The 26,304-nt window shown below is 61.8% G+C and overlaps 1 protein-coding gene and 1 long non-coding RNA gene across 2 annotated transcripts in view; both read right to left on the reverse strand.

The window, feature by feature from the left end:
* Positions 1-4,846: 4,846 nt before the first annotated feature.
* AHCYL2 (adenosylhomocysteinase like 2) overlaps positions 4,847-26,304 on the reverse strand; it is an 89,570-nt gene continuing 68,112 nt past the window's right edge. The window contains exons 4-17 of the mRNA XM_044429330.1: positions 25,723-25,823; positions 24,394-24,496; positions 22,857-22,951; positions 15,117-15,223; positions 14,161-14,277; positions 11,760-11,823; positions 10,908-10,996; positions 9,541-9,611; positions 9,223-9,317; positions 7,916-8,014; positions 7,562-7,630; positions 6,309-6,387; positions 6,106-6,226; positions 4,847-5,017 (exon numbers count right to left, since the gene is read on the reverse strand). Of these exons, the coding sequence (XP_044285265.1) occupies positions 5,011-5,017; positions 6,106-6,226; positions 6,309-6,387; positions 7,562-7,630; positions 7,916-8,014; positions 9,223-9,317; positions 9,541-9,611; positions 10,908-10,996; positions 11,760-11,823; positions 14,161-14,277; positions 15,117-15,223; positions 22,857-22,951; positions 24,394-24,496; positions 25,723-25,821 (1,215 nt within the window). The 5' untranslated portion in view covers positions 25,822-25,823 and the 3' untranslated portion in view covers positions 4,847-5,010. The remainder of the gene's footprint in view (positions 5,018-6,105; positions 6,227-6,308; positions 6,388-7,561; positions 7,631-7,915; positions 8,015-9,222; positions 9,318-9,540; positions 9,612-10,907; positions 10,997-11,759; positions 11,824-14,160; positions 14,278-15,116; positions 15,224-22,856; positions 22,952-24,393; positions 24,497-25,722; positions 25,824-26,304) is intronic.
* On the reverse strand, positions 21,280-22,225 carry LOC123023018. The gene is made up of 2 exons (XR_006414614.1): positions 21,571-22,225; positions 21,280-21,385 (listed from the first exon to the last, which is right to left on the reverse strand). It is a non-coding gene; the product is annotated as an uncharacterized LOC123023018 (long non-coding RNA).

Genomic DNA, 26,304 nt, shown 5'->3' on the forward strand with positions numbered 1-26,304 from the left:
GTCCCTCCAGCACCCAGTGTGATTTCCAGATGGCTGCTGGCCTGAGCCACTCCGGATTCACTGCTGAATTGGATGGGAAAGACCTGACCGCTTGAGCTAAAAGCTATGAGGCCAGCCTCATTTCTGCCCCAGTCCAGGCATACCCAAAGGACAAAAAGCTCATCAAAAGCTTCCCAGAGACCCATTTGGATTTTACAAGAATTTATTTGTAATTTTGCGATTACAGAGTCCTTATTGCTGATCCAATACAATCACTCAGACATTAATAGTTAAAACATCCTTTTGAAAATATTATAATCTCTTAAGGTTTTTTTAAAAATCCTTAGTGGAGAATTCTGACATGATTTTTGTTTCCTGGTTTCATGAGATTTTGAGCACAATTCTTTATTCATCATACAGCTTTTTCTTGCTGGTGTCTATCTTTTTTCTGTAACAGACTTTAAATGTCACATTAGAAAATAAAACATTACACCGTTTAAATTGAGAGATGATCACAGAGCGTGGTGATTTCTAATTGATTAGGAAAAGCTGAGCAAGCAAAATAGCTTACAGATGAAAAAAATATGCAGAACACAGAGAAGGGGGCGGTTTTTAAACTGGAGGGAGATAAAAGCCTTTTTGGCGGGACCTTCCTGTTCCTTCCCCGCTCGAGAAAGGTAACAATGAAGAGCACAAACACTTTACAGAGGAGCAGAGCGCCCATCACGAGCGGGCGAGGGACCCTGTCCCGACACGGTCCCCCTCCCCGCTCTTCCGGTCCAGGCATCACCCCAAAATTAAGCTGTGGCGGTCACAGGTTCTCTCTTGTCCACAAAACCAAAGCTAAGTAATAAGGCGACGGCTTTGAGGGAATGCTTGCCTGGGTGGCCTGCCCGAGCACCCGAGGGACGCCCTGCAAAGCTGCTCCCGTTCCCCTCCAGCAGCCCTTGCTCCCCACCCGAGTGCAGGCCGCAGGGCCCCGGCTGCCCACCCACAAGCCGCCAGCCTCTCCCCGCCCCAAAGCATCTGATCTGCCCCCTATCCGAGAACAGCAAGCTGCAGTCCATGTGCCGTGGCATCCAGATCTGAAGATGCTTCCCATTTGGCGGAGGGAAGACCTGGCGAGGGGGCCCTGGGAAAACTGGGGGGGGGGGGGGGAATGGGCTGCTCCGGACCTTTCCATTCCCCCGTGCCACCTCGTTCTTTCCCCAGCCAGATCTACCCCCATCCAACCCTCGTCAGCCAGTTCCCTGCTCAGGGGCGTCCGTGCCAAACCCACTCCCCTCAACACAGACCGGCCGTGCTGCCCCACCCGGGGGTGCCACCTCCCCACACCGCTCTTCCCTTGGGTCTCGCCGAGGACCAAGACAGACTCCAGGCACCTGCCTGTGTGGGCCCCGGGGCCCCGGAGACCAGCTCTGCCGCGGGGAGACGCAAGAGAGAGGTGCCCGCACCGGGCCCGCTGCAGCCGCCCCGATGTGGAAGAGCGCCGCGTGGGAATGCACTTGAGCTGCTAATACCGCCCAGGCTCCCGTCCCACAAGCCGGCTGCAGCCTGGAAGGACGCTCCGGGGTTCTGGAAAGGGACTACAAGCAGCAGCTCGTACTCTGAGCGTTGGCAGGGGCAGGGGAGGGTCCTGCAACCCCAGCCAGATATGCCAACGTGCACGAGGAGAGGCTGCCGCAAGCGGCGCTCTCAGGCTTCTGTGCAGCACCCGGACAGAGTCCTGAAAAGCTTCGTCCTTGTTTGCCAGGGAAGCAGCCACAATCCGAGAGCCAGGGAAGCTCTCCCGGGGAGCACAACTCCGGAAGCATGCCTGCAGCCCACAGACCCGGCACTCGAGGCGAGAGCTGGCTGGGTGGGAGACGAGCAGGCTGCCTCCCCGCGGCACTCCTGGCCGGGCTCTTTGCCAGCCAGCCTGGAGGCCGCATGCGCCAGCCCGGAGGCAGGGCAGACGGGGCGGGCTCCTGGGCCACGCGGGCGGGCGGGACGGAGCTGGCTCAGGGCTTCCGCTCGCAGGAGGTTTCGGACTCCACAGGAGCCTGCATGGAGTCCCGAGCGAGACGGCAGCGTATTCAGGGACCACGGGAGCTTCTTGCTGTGGCACCTGCTCCTTCACTCCTGTGCACCTGAACGTGGACACGGCCCTACAGCGGAAGGCCCATCTCTTCGAGCTGCGTCACCTCTGACCTGCACCCCGCACGCCCACTGCCCAGCAGCACTCTGGGAATGGCAGGTGAGCAGTCGCCCTCCTTTCCGCGTGCGGCGTTTTTGACACTCACAACAGTCTCCTCACACTTGTGTGCACGTTCCTCAGCCAACACTGTGATGCTCCCGTTTTGCTTCTGTTTTTCACAGCCATTTCCCAGGCCTTTTGAGAACAGGGAACACGGGGCGTTAGTCTAAAAGCACTGCTTCCGTGCATGCATTTGTCGTTCCCCCACAGCCTGGCTCTGCCGCGAGGTTACAGAGGAGAAAAGCAGGCAAGAGAAAGCTCCGCGCACACAGCTCTGATCTCAGCTCTGCGATGAAACCAAGAGCAAGTACAGCGATTAACAGCCTCATGCAGGGAAGGGCCTCGTTCACTCCCGGTGAGCTGCATCGAGACCCCCAGCTCAGCTCCAGGCTGAGGTCAAGCCACTGCGGCCCGTGCTCAGAGAAGCCAAAGAGGAAAAGCCAAGCAAATTCTTTAAAGAGGAACCGAGCTCACGGCAGAAACGACAAACTGCCCAACAGCCTCTCCTGCGTGGCTGGTGACCAGCCCTGAAGCACATCGGGCACTGTCCACGGCACGCAGAGCGGCCCTCGCAGCCACGACCTCCAGAAGCATCGGGGCAGGCCCCCCTCCACGCGGAGGGCACAGAGTGCTGCTCGCTGGCCGTTTCCAGCAGCCTGCACAGCCGACCAGGAGTTCCGCGGCTCGTGGGTGCAGCACACGCTCGTCTCCCCCTTTTCCCCACAACAGAGGTGTACAAGCCTCGAAGTGACGCGAAACGCTTCGGCGGCCGCCGACCTCCGTCCAGGCCCTTCTCCGCGTATCCCAGGGCAGAAGGGACCTTTGCCTGCCGCTCAAGCCATTTCCCAACTGCTAATTTGTGCTGCTGCATCCAGGCAAGCCAAAGCCCCGCCTCTGTTTGATCCCTTCCTTCCTTCCTTCCTTCCTTCCTTCCTTCCTTCCTTCCTTCCTTCCTTCCTTCCTTCCTTCCTTCCTTCCTTCCAGCAGCAGCTCAGCCAAGCCAACTCCAGGTCCTCCACGACCCCACTCGGAAGTCCCACTACGCTCTCCTTGCCGGTAAACTGAAGGTATGCAGGTCGCGGCAGGTGCCAGTTCAGGCGATAAACGCGACGGCAAGCGGAGGAAACCCCTGGTTCCATTGCCAGACCGTAAGCAGACACGGGGCGTTTCCAAGAGAAGCGCCTGCACAGGAGCAACACTGAAGGAGAGGCGAGGGAAAGATTGGCCTCGCGACACCCGGGTCGGGCGGCCTGTCCCGGAGGGCCTGCGGGGCAGCGAGGGCTCCAGGGGAGCGGCAGCCTCTGGGCTCCGCTTTCCAGGGGCCGGCTGCTTCTGCCGGTCCTCCGGCGCATCCACGACGCTGTGCCGACGCCATTCATTTATCCCGACTTTCCGCCTGGCAGCAGTCCTCGCCGGTCACCCAGACGCTGCACAGGCACTGCCCCTTCAGCCGGGAGGGGAAAGTCCCCCAGGGAACCGGGGGCTCCTCCTCCAGACAGAAGGGGCAGGCGCTCCCTCGGATCCCGCCGCCAGCCACGCCACGCTGCTCCTGCCCGAGGTCACACCGTATCTCCGTGGGGCCCCGATCCACGCAGCATCCAGAGAGACACACTGGGAGCACCCGAGGGGAAGCGTTTTCTGAGCAAGACACGTCAAAAAGGGTTGGTCTGGCGCAAGATCGGCGAAATCCGAGACGTGCCCATTCCAAGCCCTGAATCACTGGAACCTGCACATGCCTTGTAAATACATAAAAAGTAGATTTTGTCACTTTGGGACTTCGGGCAAATTCCTGATCAGGCTTGCAGCTGTTAAGGAAAAGCACCCAGAAAGGGGAGGCTCGGAAATTTCTTACGACCAAATATTCTCGGCAAGGACTGAGAAGACCCTTGGCACAGGCGGACCCCCCCAAGGCAAGCGGAGCCCCTTCCTCCGGCTGGTTGCGCCGCCCCACCGTGGTGCATCAGCCGCGACAGACGCGCTTTCTCTGTGCGGGGCTGGCAAACGCAGGGCAGGGCCGCCAGAGCGTGCGGCTCGGCCACGTCAGCCTGACGAGGGGACGTTTGGGGAAGGACCGGCTGGTTGCAACGCGCACGACAACCCTGCAGGAGCGAGGCATGGCGTGCGCCAAACGGGGACTCCCCCCAGAAAGTGTGGGGCTGGCAACCTTTGTTTAGCCCCGCTCCCCAAAAGTCGCCCCTTTGCGCGAGCAGCTAAGCAAAGCAGTGGGTGTCCCCCAGCGAGACTGGAACTGTCCCGCCGCGTCTGGCGCTGGCCGCGATGCGGGTGCCCCTTTTCCGGCGGCAGGGCAGCTCCCGGTTCCCGGCGAGGCTGCGGCCACCATCCATCTGCCACGGCGTGAGAGCAGGACGAGGCGGAAGGAAGCAAGAGTGGGGGGCCCCCGACACAGCCGGCTCCTCCACTCCCCCCTCCCTTTGCTGGACACGGGATTAAAGCGACGGCGATCGCAGGCGGCTGGACGCTGGCAGGGCCCCCTGCACCCCCCGCGTGGCCAGACGCTCCGCCCCTGCCCAGCTACTGCTCTTCCCCCACCCGCCCCCGCCCCCGGGAAGCCGCGGCCCATCCTCTCACAGTCTCGTGGCAGTTCAAAAAACACCATGGGCAGAGGCCGCATTTACAGTATTCTAGTTTAATAAATAAATAACCTAACACACTGCTCACTACGGCGGGGAGCCCGGTTTGAGCTCGAGGAGCCTGTCCGGGTTCAACCTGTACAGTGGCCGGGGGGGGTCCTGGGCCGAGTTCCTCCCCTTGGTTCCAGCTGCAGCTGCAGGGAGTCAATACCTGGCCAAACGACACAAAACAGCTGGTTAGTCAGTCCGGAGCATCTGCCTTTTCCTCTGCCTGGAGATATTCGAGGGGGGCAGAAAGAGGCTGCTCCGACATTTGCCCTTGACGCTTTCGAGCGCTCCTCCCACCCCCGGTCCTGCTGAGGGCTAGCCCAGGCCCAGCAGCTTTCCTGGGGGGGCCGCCGGGCTGCCTCCTCGAAACGCGTGTCAAGGCTCTTAGTTGGGCGAAGCCAGCCGGGTGAGAGGGCATCCGTCCTGCGCCCAGGAGACCCTCATCGGACACGGCTGGGAAACGCGGAGAGGGCTGCGCTGCGCCGCCTCAGCCGCTGGGTCGGCCTTCAGCTCCTCGGCGTCCCTGGGCCCTTCCTCCTGCCTCTGCCCCAGGCGGGGCACAGAAGGGCCCCCAGCTGCTCTCGCCCTCATCCTGAGCTGAGGAGTCCGCCCACGACACACGGATCCGACACGGAGGCCTCGTCGCTGCGATCCGGCCTCCTCCCGCCAGGCCACACCGGCTCGGTCTCCCCGTGGCACACACGGCCGGTTCTGTGGCGGGCAGAGCGTGGCGCTTGTGGGCAGCCCGAGGGCGCCTGTCCACGGGATCACTGCGGGGCTTCCCAAAGCTCATTCCTCACCACCACATGAAACGGGGGTCACCGTCGCTTTGCCTGAGGGTACCTGATCCCCACCCGGCTGACGGGGCAGGAGGACCCACCGGGAGGGTGTGGCAGCCCCCAATGAGGGGCACTTGGCCTGGCCCTGCAGCCCCTAGCTGCTCCTGACGGCCCACCAGCACGGCCCGGCAGGCAGTGCCAGATTCACCCCATGGGCGCCCCGCCTGGTCCAGAGGTCAGAGCGAGAGGGATGCGACCCACCACCTCCCGACCTTCCCCACCGGTGGGGGGGGGGACGACGGGGGCAAAGGGAGCTTGAAAGCCCCTTCCTGCAATCCAAAGCCCCTTGGGAGCTCCCGAGGACACGACGGGCCGTTTCTGAGGGGCTTGCATCCCAGAAGCCCCAGCGCCCACGTGCCCGGCGGGGGGGGGGGCGCTTTTCGTGTGGTCCTAATAAGAGAAAGGGGCGTACCGGTAGTAGTTGGGCTTGAACGGGCCGTTCTTGTTCAGCCCCAGGTACTTGGCCTGCTCGTCCGTCAGCTCCGTCAGGTGTGCGTCGAACGTCGGCAGGTGAAGGCTCGCCACGTACTCATCTAAAAGGAAAGGGGAGCGTGGCTCGTTGGCGTGGCTCGTGGGGGCGCTGGGCCCGGCTGTGCGGGGTGGGGGGGCACTCACCCATTTTCTTAGGCAACAGGTAGACGTCCTGCTTGTAGCGTCCCTCCGGGGCGTTGTACAGCTCTATCAAGGCCAGGGCCTGGAAAGCAACGCAGAGCGGTTCTGCCCTGAAAGGGGCCCACAGGCGATCGAGGACAAATCCGTGCATCTCGCACACACCTCCGCCATCGCCCAGGCCTGCGGGCATCGCCGGGGGTGGGGGAGCCTTCTGTGGTTGGGAACAGGGCCAGGAGGGCCGGGGGGCAGCCGGGCTCGGACCCCGGCCCACAGCGGCACCTCTTGCGCAGCAGCCCGCGTGGCGGGGGGGTCCGTCAGTGAAAAGCCCGAGCGCAGGGCCGCTGCTGTCCCTCCCGTGGGCCCTCGGCGGTGGCCCTGCCAACCGGGGCCGGGGGCGCCTGCTGGCCTCAGCGGCTCACGTGTCCCTGCCCACGTAACATGCTGGATGGGTGAAGCACCTCCAGCCCGCCGCAGACACAGGCCTATGGGCTGGCAGACAGGGAGGGAGGGGAGGGCCAGAGCTCCTGAAGCCCTGAAGGAAAGGGCGCGGGTGCCAAGGCTGTGCTGGGGGCAGGGTGGGGGGCTCACGGGAGCCGTCTGGCCAGTGCAGCCAGTCGCAACAGAGCAGCCTGAGGGGGGAAGCGGCAGGGGCTGGGCAAGCCCCCCCCACACCCACGCTGCCCCCCAGATGTGCTTTGCCCGACTGCAGCCAGGTGCCGGGGCAGCTCCTGGCCGACACCGAACTGCCCAGGCTGGTGAAACCTGCAGTACGTCGTGAAGAGACCGTTCTGAGGCTTTTATGTATAGGACGGGGTACAATAGTTTAAAAAAAGAAAAAAACGAGCTGCAAAAGAATTTTCTCTCAAGTCGATACCAAACGGGCAGCTGCATTTAAAGGCGGTCAAGTGCCGAAATGATGCATTTTGGGGGAGAAAAAGGCCAACTTCACACACACACAGACCGTGTCTAACTGGTAGCGAGTGACCCAGAAAACAGATCAGGAGAGTCCCCATGGAGTCTGCAACGTCCCCCCAAGGCTGGCCTTGCGATCTCACGGGGCCCCAGCCAGGCCACACGGAGGGCCCTCAACCCATGAGGGGCCAGGTGCTCATCCACGGAAACACCGCTGCTGTCTCGCTGGGCGCCTCCTGCGGAGCAGAAGGGGCTCTGCTGCTGGGACCAGCCCTCAGCCCCTCCGCCAGCGCACCTGTGGGCACGGAGGCCTCGGACCCGCCCCGCCCGCCTCTCCGGCTCACCTGCGTGGTGGCCGTGATGGACAGCACAAAGGTCGGGACCGTGGAGCAGCTCAGGTTGAGCAGGCGTCCCTGGAAGACAAGCGTGGATCTGTGGGCAAGACCCGCCTCCCCCCCACAAGTCACCGATCCACGTGGGGGGCGGCAGGGGAACCCCGCGCCAAGCACGGCGCGCGAGGCTCTGAACCAGCCCGGGTGGAGGTCGACATGGGCACCCCCCTGGGGCCGTGCCCTCACCAGCCGGTGCCCTGGAGGGGATTCGGGCACAGCCCGCCCAAGCAGCTCCTGGAGACCCCCAGGGCGGGTTCTGCCCCCCACCAAAAGCCCTCATGGGCCACGGGGCTGCCGCTCACTCACCTCTGCCAGCAACACCACCCGCTTTCCGTCAGGCCAGATGACATGGTCCACCTGGGACCTCACCCTCTCCCAGGTGAGCTCCGGTGTACGCAGGCTAGCCTGAAAGGCAGTGCCAGACCGGTCAGCAGAGACCCTGGCAAGCACCCCAGGGCTCCCTGAGGGTGACCCAGCTGCGGCGGCCCCCTTGTCTCTGCTCGTGCCCTGGCCCACGGTGGTCCCACGGAGCTCTCTGTGGCCAAGAGTCGTCCCCCGAGCAGTGACCTCCGAGTGGCCTTCGTGTGCTGCCGCTGGCGTGTCCTGCTCCCCCGTCTCGGGGGGGGGGGCCCTGCTGGGTTCTCATATTATGGGGGGAGCCTGTGCACCTCCCTGCACCAGGCGCCGTTTGGGGTCCTCTCGTGCCGAGCGGAAGAGGACTCAACGGCATCTGGCGGAGCCCCTTCTCGCATCTGTCCCGAATCTCCCACCAACCGGCCTCAGACCCGCGGGAGAGTGGCTGCAGCCCCTGGCCGCTTCAGGCCCCCTTTCCTAACCCCACGCTCTCCCTTCGAGGACATTGTGGCATTGCAAGGGCACTAGCACCACAGGTTTTGAAGGGCGCACGACGCCGGCAGCCCTGCTTCCAGCGCATGTTCCAGTTGTGCCTGGCGTGGGATGCGCCTTTCTCGCGGCGGCTGCACGCTGGGCCGGCACTGCCACCCAACTGCCTCCACCGCCCCGAGATCGCGCCTTGGCCAGGCGCCGCTAGCTCAGATCCCACCAGCACACAGGCAGCGACGGCACCCTCCACCCCGCGAGCACCAGCCTCCCGACGTGGGAAGGCTCGCCCACTCCCGCTGAAGTGAGGGTGGCTCAAACGGGCGCCGGATGAGGCGAAGGCCCGACAGATAAGCCTCAACTCGGGGGTGCTCTCTCGGGAAGGATCTGTCGGCCGCTGGAATGGCTTTGCTTCCCTGCACGACCCAGCCCTGATCTGCCCTCTGGGCAGCGTGGATGGACGGCAGGAGCACCAGTGGCCCCTGCGAGGTCCTTGGTCGTAACTGAACGCCTATGGTGCTTGCTGGCTCAGAAGAGGGCATGTCCCGGGGACCCCCCAGCCCGCCCGGTGCTTCTCAACAACAAAACAGTTATCGGAGACGGAGACGCCAGCTTCTGGGCTCCGCTGCCCACAGAGGGGCAGGTCTGGGAGCAGAGACCTGAAAGACCCCAGGCGCTGCGTGAAGCCCAGCCCCGGGGGCGGGCGGGCGGCTCTCAGCCCCTTCACCTGGGACTGGCCCACACAGGGAAGGAGGGGGGCGCCCACTCCTTACCACATCGATCTCCGTGTTGGAATGTCCCATGTTGCAAACGATGCAGCTGTTCTTCATGCGGTCGAGATGCTCTCTGGTCACGACATTTTTGTTGCCTGCGGGACACAGAGGCGACGAAGGCGAGCGGGGAGGTCAGTCGTGACTGGGGCCGCACTCGGCCCTCGCACGGACCGGCGCAATTCCCCAGTACGCTCTCCGGCCGGTGGCACCCTCCTGGATATGCCCCCCAACGGAGCCCCCACGAGCCGCGCAGGGCTGGCGAGGGACCACACGTGGCCGCTCCTGGCAGCCCCCCTCAGGGCGGGGCCACCTGCGTACCTGTGCAGGTGATGACAATGTCCACTTGCCGAATCACTTCGTTCAGTTTCACAAGGCGGAAGCCGTCCATGCTGCGCGGAAGAAGCAGACAGCCTTAGCAGCAGTGGCAAGAGCGGGCGCCTGCCCTGCCCTCCGCGGCGGGCCTGGGAGCGCTGAGCGTGCCACAGCGGGGGGCTGGGCCCCCCCGTTCAAGCGCTTGGCCAGCCGGCCGCTCGGCTGGGGCCCCTCCGGCGTTCCGGGCTTCCCTGAAGGCCTGCGCAACGGGAAGCTCGCAGCTGCCTCAAAGAGAGGGACTTTCCTCCGCGGAGCCAGAAAACCCAGGATTTGCTGTTGGGAACTTCCACAAAACACCACTCGCTGGTTCCAGACGGAAGCCAGCCTGGCCCTCGCAGCGCGCCACGCCTTTTGCCAGCTTTGAATATGCTCGGCAAACAGCGCCTGAGAGAGGCGCTACCGCAATGCCCCACGGGTGCTACATGGAGGAGAGGAAAGGCAGATGCGCCTACACGCCCCCACCGGCTCCTGCACTACTGAGCTTGGCCTCCAGACCAGGAGCCACCCCGGAAGGCAAGAGCTTCTCCAGGCAGCGGCCGACGTCGCCCACTGCCTGCTCTGACCAAGCGGCCTCTTATGTTCTCCCCCGCGGATATCCGGCTCATCTCCCAGCACAGAACTCCAGGCAGCATCCAGGACCCTTCCCTCTGGGCCTGGCCCCACTCAGCTTTCCGCCAAGGTCTGTCTGCACGAACGCAGGGCGTGACGGGTGCTAAAACCGCCTGCCTCGCTGGCCTTGGCCTCTGGAGGAACCTTCTCCAGCCTGGTGCCCCCAGAAGTGTGGCTCAGCTACTCCCTCGGGGCTCCACGGAGGCAGGGGGATGGCCGCGCCAGGGGAAAGGCGCGCCCCAATCCGCGAGCCAAACCCCGAGGTAGCGCCCCCCAAGACACAGCAGGGCCTCGGCCCGAGCCCGCAGGGCTGCTCTGCTTTTCCTCGCAGTCAGGGAGACCTCTGCTTCCCCATGAGCGAGGCGACCTCTAAAAGAAACCCTGCTCCAGAAAGGATTGCGATGATGCGCTGTGCAGAGGAAGGGCCTCTGGGCTCCCAGGACTGAGGGTGTGGGCCTGCTGAAGACCCTCAAGATTCTCCGGCCAAGCCTTAACCCCCCAGCCACGAGCACACCACAGGAGGTCACGCCGCAGATGCCTCTCGCAGCCTCTCCCCCATCCCATCCTGCCCTCGCTTCCGCAGGGCGCCGGCGATCCCGGCTGACGGGACGCGGCCCCTCGGCTGACCCGTTGCCAGAGCGGGGGCAAAGGCCCCATCCTGCAAGAGGCTGGCAGCCGCCCGCCTCTCGGGGTGCCGGGCTTACCAGGCCTGCAGGGCGCAGATGGGGTCGATCTCCGTCACGTAGACGATGGAGCCCATGGCCTTCAGCGCAGCGCAGCAGCCCTTGCCGACCTGCAGCGGGAAGGTGGCCGTCAGGAAGGCACCCGCAGCCCTCCGGGGCTAGCCCTCTCCTCCTCACGGGGTCCTGCGCCCACCTCTCGGCCACCCGTGCCACGGAGTGCCCAGGCTTCGGCTGCCGAGGGTCCACGGCACACGGGCGGCCGAGACGCTTCTCCGCCTCATGCGCAGCAAACGACGCTGGCGTGGCGCTGGCCCCAGGCCACGTCTCAGGGCCCCCTGCAGAAACGGCTGGCGGCTTTAAAATGGATCAACCTCCCGTGGTCACTTAGACATGCCGTTTGCGATGGTCAATGGTACATACTGGGATTAAAAACTCATCCCCGGCAGTGACGAAGGAAGCAACAACTGAATTAAAGAACCAGAGGATGAGATCCAAGTGACAGGAAGGCAGGATCCGACACCGGCGTCCCGTCACTGGCAAGTCTCTTGTGCAACGGAAAGGCCTTGGCAGGCCTTCCGAAGAGCTGAGGTGAGCTGGCCGGACAGTCTTCCCAGGGAGGACTGCCCGCCTCCCCAGCGGGCACGCGCCCCCACAGGGGCTCTCCCTGGTGCAGTCCAGCCCTGGCACCAGAGCAGGTCCCCTGCCCTCCCTGGGGCTTCAGCGCCCTCCGGGGAGCTCCTCCACAGGCCTGGTGCGTCGGAGGCCCCTCGGGGGACGCAGACGGAGGCCCCGCGGTGCAGAGGTCCGGCCGGAGGAGGGAAGCTGTGCCCACGCGGCAGGGGCAGCTCGTCCCGAAGGGCATGCCAGGCTTACCTCTCCGTAGCCGCAGACGACCACCTGCTTCCCCCCAAACATCATATCCGTTGTCCTTTTAAGGCTGGAAGGGAGCACAAAGCGGGACACGTGCGCAGTTAATCTTCCCGTAGAGAAGTCTCAAGTAGGAAATGGCTCGGCGTTTAGCTTTCTGCGCAGCGACGGCTTCCGTCGCGACCCTCGCCAAGCGGTGAGTGGCGTCTGTGGCGTGTCTGTGCTGCTGCGCCAGACGCGGGAGGCACCGTCCTCGCCAGCCTCCGTGGGACAAGCGCGCTGGCTGCCGCAGCCACGTGCGCAGCTCAGCCGGCCTGCGTACATTACATGCGCGGCAAGGCCACGGCCCACATTGCGCCCACCCACACGCGCGGCAGCTGGTTGCCCTTCCCGGAGTTTCCAGACAGAACCCGCCATGCGAGGGCCGCGGGGCTCCTGGAGGCACAGGCCAGAAGAGCCAGCGAGGGACAAGGACGGGGGAGAGGGGCCGGCCGGGCAAGGCTTTGCACCAGCAGCGCGGCAGTGGCCGGGCCGCCCCGCAGCGCAGCTGGTGGGACCGCTGGGACCCCCGGCACACCGGCCCCCAACCCGCACCCACAGCAGGGGCCTGGAAGGAGCGGGCTGCCCTCCTTTGCGGCCTTTCCGTGCACTGCCCCTTCTGCAGAGATTTCACTCCCTCTTGTCCTTCTGCCCATGAATTCTTGGCTTTGCTCGCACTCCCCGTGCCTCCTCTTCAACTCCAAGGTCCATGGGACACTGCGAAGTCCCCGCCCGGGCCATGCTGGGGTTCGGCGCTTTGCTCTGTGCAGCGCCAAAACAGCCGGAGAGGCGGGACGCCCAGAACGGCGGCTTCCAGGGGAGCCGTGCTGCTCTGCACACGGACACCCGGCCTCCCGTGCGCCCCCTCTGCCGAGCTCCTCTGCAACCGTGTCCTACATTGTCATCTATTTTTAGCAGACCAGTGAAATAGGTTAGTGGTGCTCAGGCTGCGCACGCAGGCCCCGTTTCCCACTGAGCGTGGGCAGCTGTCCCAACGGACCGAGCCGCGATTCTGCTCCAGTTTCTCATGTTCCATTTTACGAGGGGCAAGGTGCGCTTCTCCCAGCTGCCCGGCCTACTTGCGTCTTTTAACCCTTTTCGCACCAGACACGTGGGCAGGCAAGCGCTTGATGCGAAACCCCACGAGGCTGGCGTTGCACGCCTGAGAGCGCAGCCATGGCCGTATCGGTGGGGGAGCGAGAGGGGCTGGCTACGCTTCTGTCTTCTGGCAAGCCCCCTGGGCTTCATTCTGCCTGAGGCTGTCCACCTGTCCCCCCGATGCAGGTGGGAGCACACCTGCTGAATTTGTTCTTCAGGAAGGGACCACCCTGCACGTGGAAGGCAAGCCTGCCGAGAGGAAGGTTCCAGCTCAGCGGTGACGTTCGGTGACGCAAGCGCGCCTGGAACCGGGCCGCCTGGGCAGGGCTGGACGCCCTCCGCAAGGCCAGTGTCCTCCTGCAACCGGCTGCCCTCAAGATGTGCTGGACGACCCCCCACAGCCGTCGCCCAACACAGCTGGAAGGCTCCAGGCTGGGGAAGGCCACCTAACGACGGGCTGTGTGACACACAGAACTGCCCCGGCCAGACCGCGGCAGCTCCTCCTCCGGTATCGAGGCGCCTCCGTAAGGCAGGCTGCTCCCACGGCCCATGTGGCTGGGTCTCGGGGGGCAAGGTGCGCCCAGGCACAAGGCCGCACCAAGTGGAGAGCGCCAAGCGGGCTGGGCCCTTGGGCCCTGCCCACTCCCACCTCGCCTGGGCACCCCTCGTGCAAGAGCCACTCTGCCACTGGCATCCCGCCCCCGGGGAGAGGAGGAACGGGCACCTGGCGACCACGCCAAATGCAGTGCAAGGAATAAGCTGACGGACATGCTGATACAATCTGCCTGCAGTATTTTTCTTGTTCTACTCGATTCGTGCAAATGTGGTTAAAAGAAGAGCACAGCCTTTGCATGATAAACACTTCATTTTCTCCGATGCTTGCGTTACTGAGTGATAACCACATTCCCCGTGTCAACAGAGGCCTGCTGGATTTAGGAACAATGGGCTAATCCTCTTGCTCTGAAGCTAGCAACAACCTGGGTTTGCTGGGAAGAGATTCAGAGCAGGGCAGGGCAGTAGGGCCTGCTTGTCTCCATCCTCCCCTGAAGAAGTGCTGCTAAGCCTTATTTTGCAGGGGGGGGGGGGGGCGCGCGTGTGTGTGTTACATTTGACTTTTTAGAGCCAGAAGAAATGATCCTCCACCAAGGAAACCTGCTTCTCAGCCAGCCGCTCACAGTTCTCTTAATGTCCCTCTCCAAGTGTTCCTATTTATTACCGGGAAGGCCTCCGACGCCTCTCAGAAAGTTCATTTAAGCAGCAAGATACTAACCCATCGAGAATGGACTCCCGGCAGCAATAGAGGTTGTCAAACTTCTGCTTGGTGACAGAGTCGTTGACGTTCATCGCTGGGACGCAGAGCTTCCCTGCCTTTGACAGCTGGTACAATCTGTGGCGAGGGAGAGAAACGACGGGAGGATGGGCAAAGGCCTGCTCCAGGCCCGTCAAGGTCCACCGAGCGCACGGCTGACGCTGACGGACGGCTGCAACCGCAGCGCACCGACTCGAATACCTTGGCTCTGTCTCCAGAGGAACTTGCTTTTACTCCAGAGCAGAAGGAGCAGCTGAATGGCTGGAAGCCAGTTCAAGCTGAAGGGCTGCTTCCCTCTGAGCTACCAAGGATGGCCACCCGCAGGATGGTCCACCCGGGGAAATAGTGGCGGGGGGACCTGCGTGCACGCGTGCACAGAATCCGAGAGAGAGGGGGGCCGGAAGCGCATTCCCATGCAGTGTCCTCCTCCGGTCCTGCACGACCACGCACAGCTGGTTACACAATCAGCACGCAGAGGCACTGGCAGGGCCCGGAGAGAGAACGGGGGTGACTAAACTGACGGAATTTGCGTTCTCTCTTGCCTGGCTCAGCCCCAGAAGAACCAGGCTAGCTCTACGTGATGCCCACAGCACACCAAAATGCTTCTCGGCCCGTTCCGTGCTGCAACACGGTTCCGGCTCTTTTCTGGAGGGCCCTTGTGCCGCGGTCGAGGACCGTTCCTTTGGAACAGCTGCTCAATGCACGCAGAACACTGGAAGGCACATCTCTCGATCAACACCGCATGGCCCCCCATTTCGCCTGCCGTTTCGGAGCTTATACCCTCCCATTCCCCCAGTTTGCCTGATTCTGGATGTCCAGGGTCCGGAGACCAGCTCATCCCTCAGGACCTGACAGAAGGGAGGCGAGTCCGTGGTTACAGGGGGCACCACCCAACCCAAGTGCGCAGGTGTGGTTACCTGTGGACACCAGTGACGCTCTCTTCTACAATCCCTTTGATCTTCTTGAACATATTGGGGTACTTCTTGTAGATCCAGTGTGTGAGGTCCCCCCCATCATCCAAGATCTGCAACAACAGAAAGACCTGCTTGTTCCGACAGAACTGTGAAGCGGGGAAATTGGCAAGGAAGTCCAGCAAGGTCACATTTACTTTTAAACAAAGAAATTCCTAAAAATGTGGTGATTAGTCAAGATGACGCTGAAAAGGAGAATGAAGAGGTCAGATACATCCAGGGGGCTTGAAGGTTATTTAAAAACACTGCAATAGAAGCAGAGATAAAAATGTGTACCATGGATTAAGTAAGGCACAAAGTCATGTATCTGACACGCAAAGTCAAACAAGCGAGAGCAGCGGTGACATTCCAGTGCTAAGAGAGTTGAGTCACATACAATACCAAACCATGGCTTGGTGTTGCTCCCAACCCTGCTTTGAAGGGCTCAGATGCAATGGCAAACTTGGGTTACTGGGAAAAACAGAAGCAGCTTGCTAAAATGCAGCATGTGAGGAAGGGGGGCATAAACAAGCACAGCACCAAGTCATGTGAACACGAAACTGTGGCTTGGGGCACACACACAACACACAGCCGAGTGTTCCTAAAGGTTTCAGAGCAAAATCTATGATGGATGGAAGCACCTGCTCCATGAAGGAGGCGCTGGCATTTGCTGGGATTTAGTTTGTGGATGTCGTTGTCGCTAGTTGCAAAGTCGTGTCCGACCCATCGCGACCCCATGGACAACGCTCCTCCAGGCCCCCCTGTCCTCCACCGTCCCCCGGAGTCCACCTAAGCTCACACCAACTGCTTCAGTGACCCCATCCAGCCCCCTCATCCTCTGCTGTCCCCTTCTTCTTTCACCGTCAATTGTTCCCAGCATTTGACTCTTTTCCAGGGAGTCCTTCCTTCTCATTCGGTGGCCAAAGTATTTGAGTTTCATTTTCAGGATCTGGCCTTCTAAAGAGCAGTCGGGGTTGATCTCCTCTAGGACTGACTGGTTTGATCGCCTTCAGGTCCAAGGAACTCGCAGGCGTCTCCTTCAGCACCACAATTCAAAGGCCTCAATTCTTCAGCGCTCAGCCTTCCTTATGGTCCAGCTTTCACAGCCATACATTGCAACTGGGAAAACCATAGCCTTGACTATACGCACTTTTGTCAGCAGGGTGATGTCTCTGCTTTTTAGTATGCTGTCTAGATTTGCCATAGCTTTCCTCCCCGGGAGCAAGCGTCTTTTAATTTCTTGGCTGCAGTCCCCATCTGTGGTGATCCTGGAGCCCAGGAAAATAAAATGTCACTACCTCCATTTCTTCCCCATCTATTTGCCATGAAGTGAGAGGGCCGGATGCCATGATCTTAGTTTTCTTAATGTTGAGTTTCAAGCCAACTTTTGCACTCTCCCTCACCTGCATCAAGAGGCTCTTTAGTTCCTCTTCACTTTCTGCCATTAGAGTGGTATCATCTGCATATCTGAGGTTGTTATTTCTACTGGCAATCTTAATTCCAACTGGTGATTCATCTAGCCCCACCTTTCTCATGTGCTCTGCATATAAGTTAAACAGGCAGGGAGACGGTATGCAGCCTTGCCAAACTCCTTTCTCAATTTTGAACCAATCCGTGGTTCCGAGCCAGGTCTCACTGTTGCTTCTTGACCCGCATATAGGTTTCTCAAGAGACAAATAAGATGGTCTGGTACTCCCATCTCTTTAAGAACTTGCCACAATTTGTTGTGATCCACACAATCAAAGGCTTTAACATAGTCAATGAAGCAGAAGTAGATGTTTTTCTGGAACTCCCTAGCTTTCATGATCCAGCGTATGTTGGCAATTTGATCTCTAGTTCCTCTGCCTGTTCGAAACCCTGCCTGTACTTCTGGTAGTTCTCAGTCCACATACTGCTGGAGCCTCGCTTGTAGGTTTGCGGTAGGGGAGAGAATTCATGGGGAGACGCAAGTTGGGAGACATACAGAGTGACGCACAGCATGGACAGAGAGTCAGAGAGCCAGTTCTCCTCTCCCATTATGCCAGACTTCAGGGGGAAGAGGTCCCCCAGTGAAAGCGACTGACAGCAGATTCAAGACGGGGAAAAAAGACGTGGTCTCCATGCAAAACATAACATGACTATTCACGGCCCCAAGATGGGATTAACACTGGTGCAGATCAGACCTCCCCAACCTCATGTCCGCCAGTAAGAAATCCCAGGATTTCGGAGCACTGGCCATAGCAGCTGTGAGTAATGGGAGCTGAAGTCCCAAACAACTGGGCTGAGCAACCCCCCCCCCCCCGATAAATGCTGCAAAGGTCGATGTGGCATTTGTGCTTAAGTGAAGATAATCGGCAACCTCCCCAGACCACAACAGAGTAAGCTTGCAGAGGGAGCTGAGCTATCTGGTGTAACTGGGGGCCCCTCCATGTCATGGTTTTTTGGTCCCAGTGCTGACAACCTTGTTCCTGGATATCTGCAAAATATATAGCCACATAAATCATCTACCAATCAAGGAAGAGCTTTGCTTTAAAAAAAATCAGAACTTCTGTTGCAAGTAGAACAGAAAAAAGAGCAAAAGCGACAACTGAAAAAAGGGCTCTGGGGGACACGGGAGCCCCTGCTTCCATCGATTTGCTTCCAAGACTTGGCTGCTCTCCCTTCCCGCAACGGGCCTTCTGCGTGTGCCCAGCGATAGCCAAACATTCGCTCGTGCACCAGGAGGGGCCACAACTTCACAAACCTGGTGAGTTTGGAAGCGCAGGCCTGTTGCACAAAGATGTGCTAGATGCAGGAATTTACTGTATGTTACATCCAGCTAAAATACAGAAATGTACCTGGTATGGTGCCTAAAATGCATCATTACCTGGAAAGGTCTAAACAGACGTCGCTTAACCTGGTGCCTTCCAGATGCACCGGGCAGCAGCTCCTGACACGTCCAGCCAGCAGCAAAGCACCGGCTGTTCCCCACTTGGAGTTAGTGGGAAGCCTCGTCCTGAGTTTTCCGATGATGCAGCACCCTCTGCTGGTTCTGCTGAAGCCCTGCTTTGCATCCCAAACCCTGGCACAGCCAGGGGGCTGCAGGGGAACCGCCCCCCTTAAAAGCAAGGCCAGTGAATTCCCAGTTTTAAGGACCGAGAGCCAGTGGCCGTGGATGCTGTGAATGGACTGCAGGCAAAGCAGAAAGAAATGGCCTGCAGCTCGATGGGGCTTGCAAATTTCAAGTGGAAGAAGTATAATTTCAGAGTCGTTCTGTCAGGCAGAAGCCGCAGCAGAGTCCTGCACTTCCTGCAGCTAAGACGCGAATTGCACTGCTGTGCCCAGAAGTGCATTCCGTGACTCTGCCTGCTTTTTATGTGAGACCTGGGGATCTGAGTGCAAGAGAAAGAAGAATCAGAGCACACTGCGACAGCGATTTCAAGGAGCTGTTCTGAGCCGGTCACCATTCTGCAGAATTGCAAGAAATATACCGAGCACGGTGGTGAGGCTCGAAGTTTGCCTTTGGGTGGCTTTGGCGGGTGCTGCGGTGATCGGCTGTCACGTGGCCGCCGGTGCGGAGGCAGCTTCCTGCGGGCACCGCCTGGAGAGGCACCGTGCTGGGCAAGGGTGGCCAGCTCAATCCCAGCTGGCGCGTCACACCGTGGGCGCTGGGGGCGGCTGTGAAAAGCTCCGCACGGCGCTGAAACCGGCTCGCCCTGCTCCCTCCTGGTGGATCTTGCTAGCGCTGCATTGCCCGTGAAGGTAACGCCAGAGGGAAATGGCCAAGGGGGAGCGGGATGCCCGGCCACAAGCGGGGGGCCAGCAGCGCCTGCACCGGCCTTTGGCTCAGGCCGCATCGTCCCAAGATCAACGGATCAGCAGCCCGGAGAAAGGTTTGCAAACAAAGCGCATTCTTCCCTCTCAATCAGGCTTGGGCTCATTAATCTTTATTTAATTAAGAAGGTTGCATAATCCACTTTTTCTCCCTTCCAATGCCCAAATAGGGCATAATTGCCGATTTTGGCTGGCCTCCCCTGTCCCTTCAGGGAACGAAGAGCAAAGGCGGCGCTGAGGCACGCCTGGTTCCTGGAAGGGGCACCCTCTCTGGCAGCAAGCACCAAGCGTTGCCTCTTTCGTTACAGGGCTGTCCGCATGCCGCTGGGCTACAAGGAGGCGGTGGGCTCGGCTGTGATTGGAGCTGTACTCTCGCCCACCTGGAGAAGGCGGCCCCCGGGTAGCCAAGGGCCCCTGGGTGGGGGCACCTGCTCAGCTCCTGCCGCCAGCTCACCTTCCCTCGTTTTTTAGGAAGTACCAATAGGGTGCGTGCCACTCTGCAAAATCAAAGGGGACGGGCCCTGTTGTGAGGTGGGTTTCAGAGCAGATAACAGAGAAGGGGGGGTGCATCAGGGCGAGTGGGGGGGGAAGCAGCATCTTTCTGCTACACAAATGTAAACTTGAATACAGCAAGGAATGGCCCCACCTTTCCCGACCTGGTCCCTTCCAGATGCATTGAACTCCTACTCCCAGAATCCCCTGGCCAACACAGCAGGCAGGGGGATTCTGGAGTCACAAAGCAGCGTATCAGGAAGGCGCCAGGTTGGGGATCCGGGGCTAGCGATCACGGTGCCCTTTCTACCATAGCACTTTCCCAGCTGCCTTTCCCAGGCCTCAGCACGGACAGCCAGAACAGCTCTGCGGCGCCCGGTGAGCAAGCAGCCCAATACCCAGTCTTCCCAGCGCCTCTGAAGCCAGGCTGCCACGCACGTCTGACACGGGATTCCGGCGGCACCTTCCAAGCTTCAATGAACACTTTATGCCTATCCTGCTCATCTAGAAAAATCAAAGAGGGCAGGAAGCAGGGGGCGGGACGCAAGCCGAGGCTGCAGGCAAAACTCACAGACTCCCTGTTGAACTCACCTCACAGGGCTGTTGTTGTGAGGACAGGAATAAGAGGAGGAGGAGGAGCATTATGGAAACTGCCTTGAGTTCCTTGGGAGGAGCAAAGGTGGGACAGAAGTGCAATCACTATAGGATGGGTGGATGGGTGGACGGCAGGTTGCTTACCTGTAACTGTAATTCTTCCAGTGGCCACCTGTGTGCTGCACACAGGGCCTTGCCTGGGGTCTTGTGGGAACACCTCCCACCCCCACCATCCTTGGGTGCATGTCCCTTGCCTGTTCCCTCAGGTCCCCCGAGACCCCCCACTACAGCTTCAGGCGCGGAAGACGACTGCTTGGTAGCCGCCTTGGTAACAGCATGGAAGCGGGGTGGTGGGGAGGCTTGTGAATGCACAGGTGGCCAGTGAGTTACAGGTACAGGCAAGCAACCTGCCTCTCCTCGTCATCGTCCCTGCGCATCACCCATACAGGTGAGCGGCACGCCGGTGCGCTGGAGGTGGATCAGGTTCCCATGAGGCAGATGATCAGAGGGCGCAAGCGAGGCTACGGCCAGCCCTCGCCTAAAGCACGTGGACGCCTCCAGCCAGGTGCCGGCCTGACGACGCACTAGTGGGCTCACTGCCCTTCCAAGCGGGATCCACGCAGCAACCGCTCTGGCTGAGCGTGTCCTCCGCTGGCCACGGGGTGCGAGAGCCACGCCACTTTTATTGTCTGGACCACCCGGACAGCAAACTGCTGCAAAGAGACGGGAAGCCCCCGAAGCTGCCTCTGCACCAGGTGAAGGGCTGGGATGCCTGGAGGAGTGACTCCACCCCCAGCCTGTGGAAGGGGCGACGTGGCGGCTCACGCATCCGACCGGTGCTGCCGGCGCTGCCGATACTCTCCCCTGACCCGGTGGAGAGGCGAGGCGAGCTGTGCCTGCCTCGGCCGCCGGGAGGACACGACCCACTTCGTGCTTCTCTGGCGTCCTTGTGAGAAGAAAGACCAGCGTCCCTGTACACCCGAGTGGGGAACGGTCTTCCTAGGATGCCGTGCCTCCTCCTGCTCTGCTGGAAGCCCCTCTCAACATGGGCCACGGCCGCGTCCACCCAGCAACCCTCCCCTCCCGCTGCTGGAACAGGGCCCGGCACCCTCGATGCTAGCTGCATCTCGAGCGACGCTTGGCGCGTCCGGCCCAGGCAATCCCCCAAGAGGACGCCCACGCTGGCAAAAGGCACAGCAGCTCGTCTTGCTCCTCGAAAAGCAGGCCAGGCAAAGTCCCTAAGTCGGTGAGATTTTGTTCTTCCTTGTTTATTTGGGCCACAAGCCTGTCGCACCGTCTGCCACAACTGGAACAAGTTGGCCCCACATCCATCTTGAACATTCTCGGCACCTTCTTGACTGTCAAGAGGAATTCAGTGCATCAGGAGATGCTTCCTTTCACTAGGAGCCCTTCGCCAGCTGCTCAGTGGTTCCGCCAAGCCTGCTCTGGGCAAGCCTGCAGGTGCGCGGCCCTCGGCCCCTGGCCCCGCCAAGCACAGACTGGGCCCATGCGCTGGGGTGGTTTGCCCCTGAACCAGACACACCTGCGGGATGGCGCCTTTAGGCCATGCGCCCCAAAGCAGCTGAGGAGATGGCAAAAGCAGAACGCAAAGCAAACCACCTACAAGACAGAGAAAAAAGCCACGGCAGGACAAGAAGAACAATGCAGTGGGATTGAACGATGACAGCAGTTCGCAAGAAGGCTCCCACAAGGCACTCAAACAGCGACCGACGGGCCGGGCCAGGCCGGGCGGGAACGACAGGCACAAAAGGATGGGGGAGGAGGAGGCTTCCTGCCCAAAATAGGCCTCCAGGCCAGCACAGAGCGTGCCAGCGCGATGCACGGCGACCGGAAAGGGGACCGAGGCTGTCGCACCCTGGGCGCATCGTGAGAAGGCGATTGTGTGTCAAAAGCAGAAGCAAAGGACGACCAAATGTGAGCTGGACCGACTCCATAAAGGAAGCCAGCCCCTGGAATCTGCAAGAGCTGGGCAGGGCTGCTGTGGGCGGGACGTCCTGGAGAGCCTCCCTTCCTGCGGTCGCCGTACGTCAGAGGTGGCTGGACGGCGCACGACGGCAACGCGCTCCGAAAGAGGGATCCCCGCCCTTCCGCGCCACGCGGCCCTTCGTCACTCGCTCCGTGGCAGCTGCAGCCAAGCGTCCGGGCAACGCAACACGAGGTGCTCAGTCCACACCACCCACCTGGTCCAAGGCTGCTGGCGAGCACGTCCTGGCCCACGTGGCTTACGCAGGGCAGGCCTGCAGGCCAAAAGGTCCAGGGGGCCGCACACGGCCACTTCTCTCTTCCAGAAGAAGCGGCCTCCTCCCTGCTTTTTTAAAGGCACCCCAACCCCAACGCCCCAGGCCCCTTCCTCATCCACCTGCTCACCCCATCTCCCTGCCCCCGCTGCCCCACTCTGACCTCCCTTCGCTGGGGGGGTTCGGGATGATTGCTCTGCTCCCCCACTCTCGTGCAGGGGAACTGCAGGCGGCGTTCCAGGGCCCCGGATCTGCTTACAGGAGACCGGCCCCGGCTCGGCCGGTGGAACCCCTCGCCTGCAGGCTCCCAGGCCAGAGGCGTCGGGAGAGCGATGCCGAGCACAGCAGAGACGCCCTCCGGAGGGACTCTGCCCGCAGCCTCGCTCGGACACCAGCGGGCGTGCGGGTTGGCAAGGTCTCCATTCCTGCAGCAGCTCCCAGCTGGATTGCCATTTCTTACCACCTTCTGTCAGCGGCGTCCTGCAAGCCCCACGCGTGAGAAGGCGGGCCAGGCACAAAGGGCGGCCCTTTGCCTGCCCTGAATGGCCGAGACGCAGGCAGAGGGACCCACCATGTTCGGCTGCCATCCCTCGACGTTGACACAGCGGTCGATGCACCACCAGAAGTCGTCCTCGGACTCTCCCTTCCAGGCGAAGACGGGGAACCCTGCGTGGGAGATGCGGAAAGTGGGCCCGAGTGGCAGCAGCGGGCAGATCCAGGCACAGGGTGCGGCCCGTGCACGGGGGCGCTGCCTTCCTGGGAGCCGGGCCGGCCCTGTCGGAACCCACCAGCCAGCCTCCGCCGTCTTCCTCTCCTGCACGGCCGGGCCCAGGGGAGGCTTGTCAGGGGTGGCAGCGCCCGCTGCCGGACTGGCGACCTTTGCCCCCACCTGCTGCTGCTGCTCGGAGGGCAGGTGCGGAAGGGGGGCCTGTGAGCAGGTGGGCCAAGCCATTCCGGGCGGCCAAGCCTCTCCCGTGCCCAGTGCTGCCGGCAGCAGGTGCGCATGGGGGGGCCCTTGCACAGCCAGAGCCACCCAGCTCCTGGTGAACACCCCGTGAACACCGGGCTGCTTGCCAGGAACCGGAAAGTGGACGAGGGTCCAGGGAGCCAAGCGTGGGGCGCCAGCAGATTCCCACCCCAGGCAGATTCCTCACACAACCCCGGCCCTCATCCACCGCAGTGAGGAACAGCTGCCCCCCATGTTAGGGGGCCAGGACCCTCCACTGGCACACGGGCAGATACCAAACTACAGCGAATTCGTCTCCCTCTGAACATTCGTGTCCCCACGCAAGAGTCTGGTCCCTGTGGTGCTGGAATGGCCCAGGAGCTGCCTTGGCACGCCCCGGCTCAGGCTCCAGGTGTTTAGGACTACGATTCCTCGCGTTCTTGCACGCAGACCTTGCAGTCCCATCGGCTGAGGGCACCTGAAGTCCAAAACCTCTGGAACACACCAGACTGGGGGGGGCTGGCCGAGTCCTTAACCGCTTCGCTAGTGCCCGTGACGAGGGCCCACGTGGGCCGAGCAGCCCCTGAAGCCAGGCCAGCCGGGGGAAGCCGCTCCGACCACCGAAGTGGACCAGGCCGAGAGCGTGGTAAGGAAGTTAACGGAGGCTGGGGGCAGGGGCCCACGGAGCGGGGAGGCCACCCATGCCCACGGCTGGCATAAGGCCGAGTCGGCCACCCAGCCCCAGCTACGGGGTCTCTGTGAAAAAATTCGGGGGCCAGGCCCAGAGTTCCCGCCGTGCCATCCACCAGGGACGAGGCAAGGCCGGGGCCTTGGGAGAGAGAGGCCGTGCCCCCGACAAGCCACAGGGCCGAGGGGACCCACCCTTCCTTTCTACGCCTGGGCACCTCTGCCAACGCCGCCACTCCTCTCCCGAGCCAGGAGGGCCGCGCGTGGCACCCAGCTGAAGCTGCTGCTCCTTCAGCCAAGAGGGCAAATGCACCCGAGTCCAGGGGGACAGAAGAGGAGCGTCCCAAGGCCAGGAGCTCTGGCCTCGATTCTTTCTCTAAGCACCGAGCAGCGGCTGCCCCCCGCGTCCGCGCGCGGCACCATCAACCGGGCCGCTTGCTCAGGCCTTGCTGCTTCAGCGACCTCCGGCCCTTACCGCTCTCAGCCAGGGCCGCGGCCACTTCGTTGAGGGTGGAGTAGATGTTGCAGGCGGCCCACCGGCACTGGGCGCCCAAGGCACCGAGGGTCTCCATGAGGACCTGCAGCGTGGAGGGGGAAGCAGGGTGAGCCGGCCCGGCCCGGCCAGCGCCACACACACCGGCAGGAGGCAGGGCGAGCCACGCCGTGGCAGCGACAGCCGTGCTCGCCGCCCGTGACGCTTGGCTTGTCTGCACACCGGGCATGTTATGAGTAGCATTAGCACATGCCAGCTTTCCTGAACACACGCCAGCAGGAGGCAGCATGGAGCCAACCCACTGATCCATTCCAGCCAGTAATATTACCTCCATCCCAAATGCTAGAACCCCAGACCCCACTGCTTGGCTTCCTACTTTTCTGTAGTACCTTCTTCTCACTTTACATGCACAGAAAACCATGCATTCTCTCTGCAAACACCCCACTGCTTGCCCTGAGCTCACCGGTGGCGAGCAAAGCCGAACAGCCGTCGGAGAAATGCCCCCTACCCAGATCGGGACCGCCACAGCATGCAAAATAATGGCTGGAAGGGCAGGAGGGGGGGCTGCCAGGTGACTGTGGTGGCAGGTGAGCCTAGGAATCGACCCTGCCCAGGGCTTGAAGAATGGGCACCAGCAGGCAGCAGCTCCAGAAGCAACCCGGGAAAACAAGTGCCAGCCCTGGAAGACGACGCAGGGTGGGAGCGCCAGGCCCTGCCGCACGGCACGCCGACTCCCGGGCAAGCCTCCACCACCCTGCCCCACAAATGAACCTCCTAATGCGTGCGCACAGGGCAGATCTGGGCTTCAGCGAAGTGGGGCCTTGGTGGCAGGCTTACCTGGCGTGCAACAACAGCGGGCAGCCCTCTTGCTTTCCCCCAAACCCCTCGATGCACCCTCACCCCAGGACACGGCCGGGCCCGTACGCCTGTGGCTGCAGACCGGCCGCCTGGCCACCCATGGGGAAAGCCCAGCAGTGACGGGGCTGCGGGGGCGCAAGGGCTGCGGAGCTGCGCACGGGGCAGGGCTGGCAATGCCAGGGCGAGAGCGAGTCGCCACAAGCTCAGCTGCCGGAGAACCGCAGGGCAGGGACTCGATGGCGCGAGGCGAATGGGGCCTGCCTCCTGAGAGCACGCCTGGATTCCTCAAGGGGGAGCACGGCGGGATTTGTGAGGCACCCGGGGATTTCCTAGGGAAGACACGGGGCATCTGGACGGCCCGCCTGCTCCCCCATCCCAGTGCCATGCCGGGGATATTGGGTCCAGGTGGGCGTGTGTGAGCTGAGTGCGGCGAGCGGGTGCAGGTGCGCTTACCGCGGTCTGGGCAGTGATATGCGTGCAGCCCACGATCTTGGCTCCGGCCAGCGGCTTCTCTCCCTGAGCTCGTTTCCTCAAGGCCATGAGCGCAGGCATTTCTGCGAGGGAGGAGAAAGGAAATCGCATTGTGGTGGACGCTGGCGAGCAACCCCCCAAAGCGGCGGGGGGCAGGAGACCTTTCCCAGACGGCACCCCCTTCCATCATTTCCTCCAAGTCATGGCAGCCAGCACGGCCAGGATCCGTGCCCCAGGCCACGCTTGCAGTGCGTGGGGACGGAACACGCGGGCTGGTTTCGCCAGGGCCTGCGCCGCAGTCCCAAGGCTGGGGAAGGGCGCTGCCAGGGCTGGGGCGTCACGGTCTGAACGCCGAGGGATTGAGCTGGTGTGAGCTGACAGAGACGCTGAGCAACTATAGGCGGTTCCCTTCAGGTTCCGGAAAAAATCAAACCAAAGACGCGCTCCTGCACTTAGGTGAGGAAATGCTCCGATGGAGGCGTTCCACATTGTCCCAGAAACAGAGCGAGCCAGAGGGAGCCTCCTGGGCCATCTAGTCTGACCCCCGGCTCCAGCCGGCTCCGC

Source organism: Varanus komodoensis, unplaced genomic scaffold (genome assembly GCF_004798865.1).
Source record: "Varanus komodoensis strain SLA01 unplaced genomic scaffold, ASM479886v1 scaffold1, whole genome shotgun sequence".
NCBI lineage: Eukaryota > Metazoa > Chordata > Lepidosauria > Squamata > Varanidae > Varanus > Varanus komodoensis.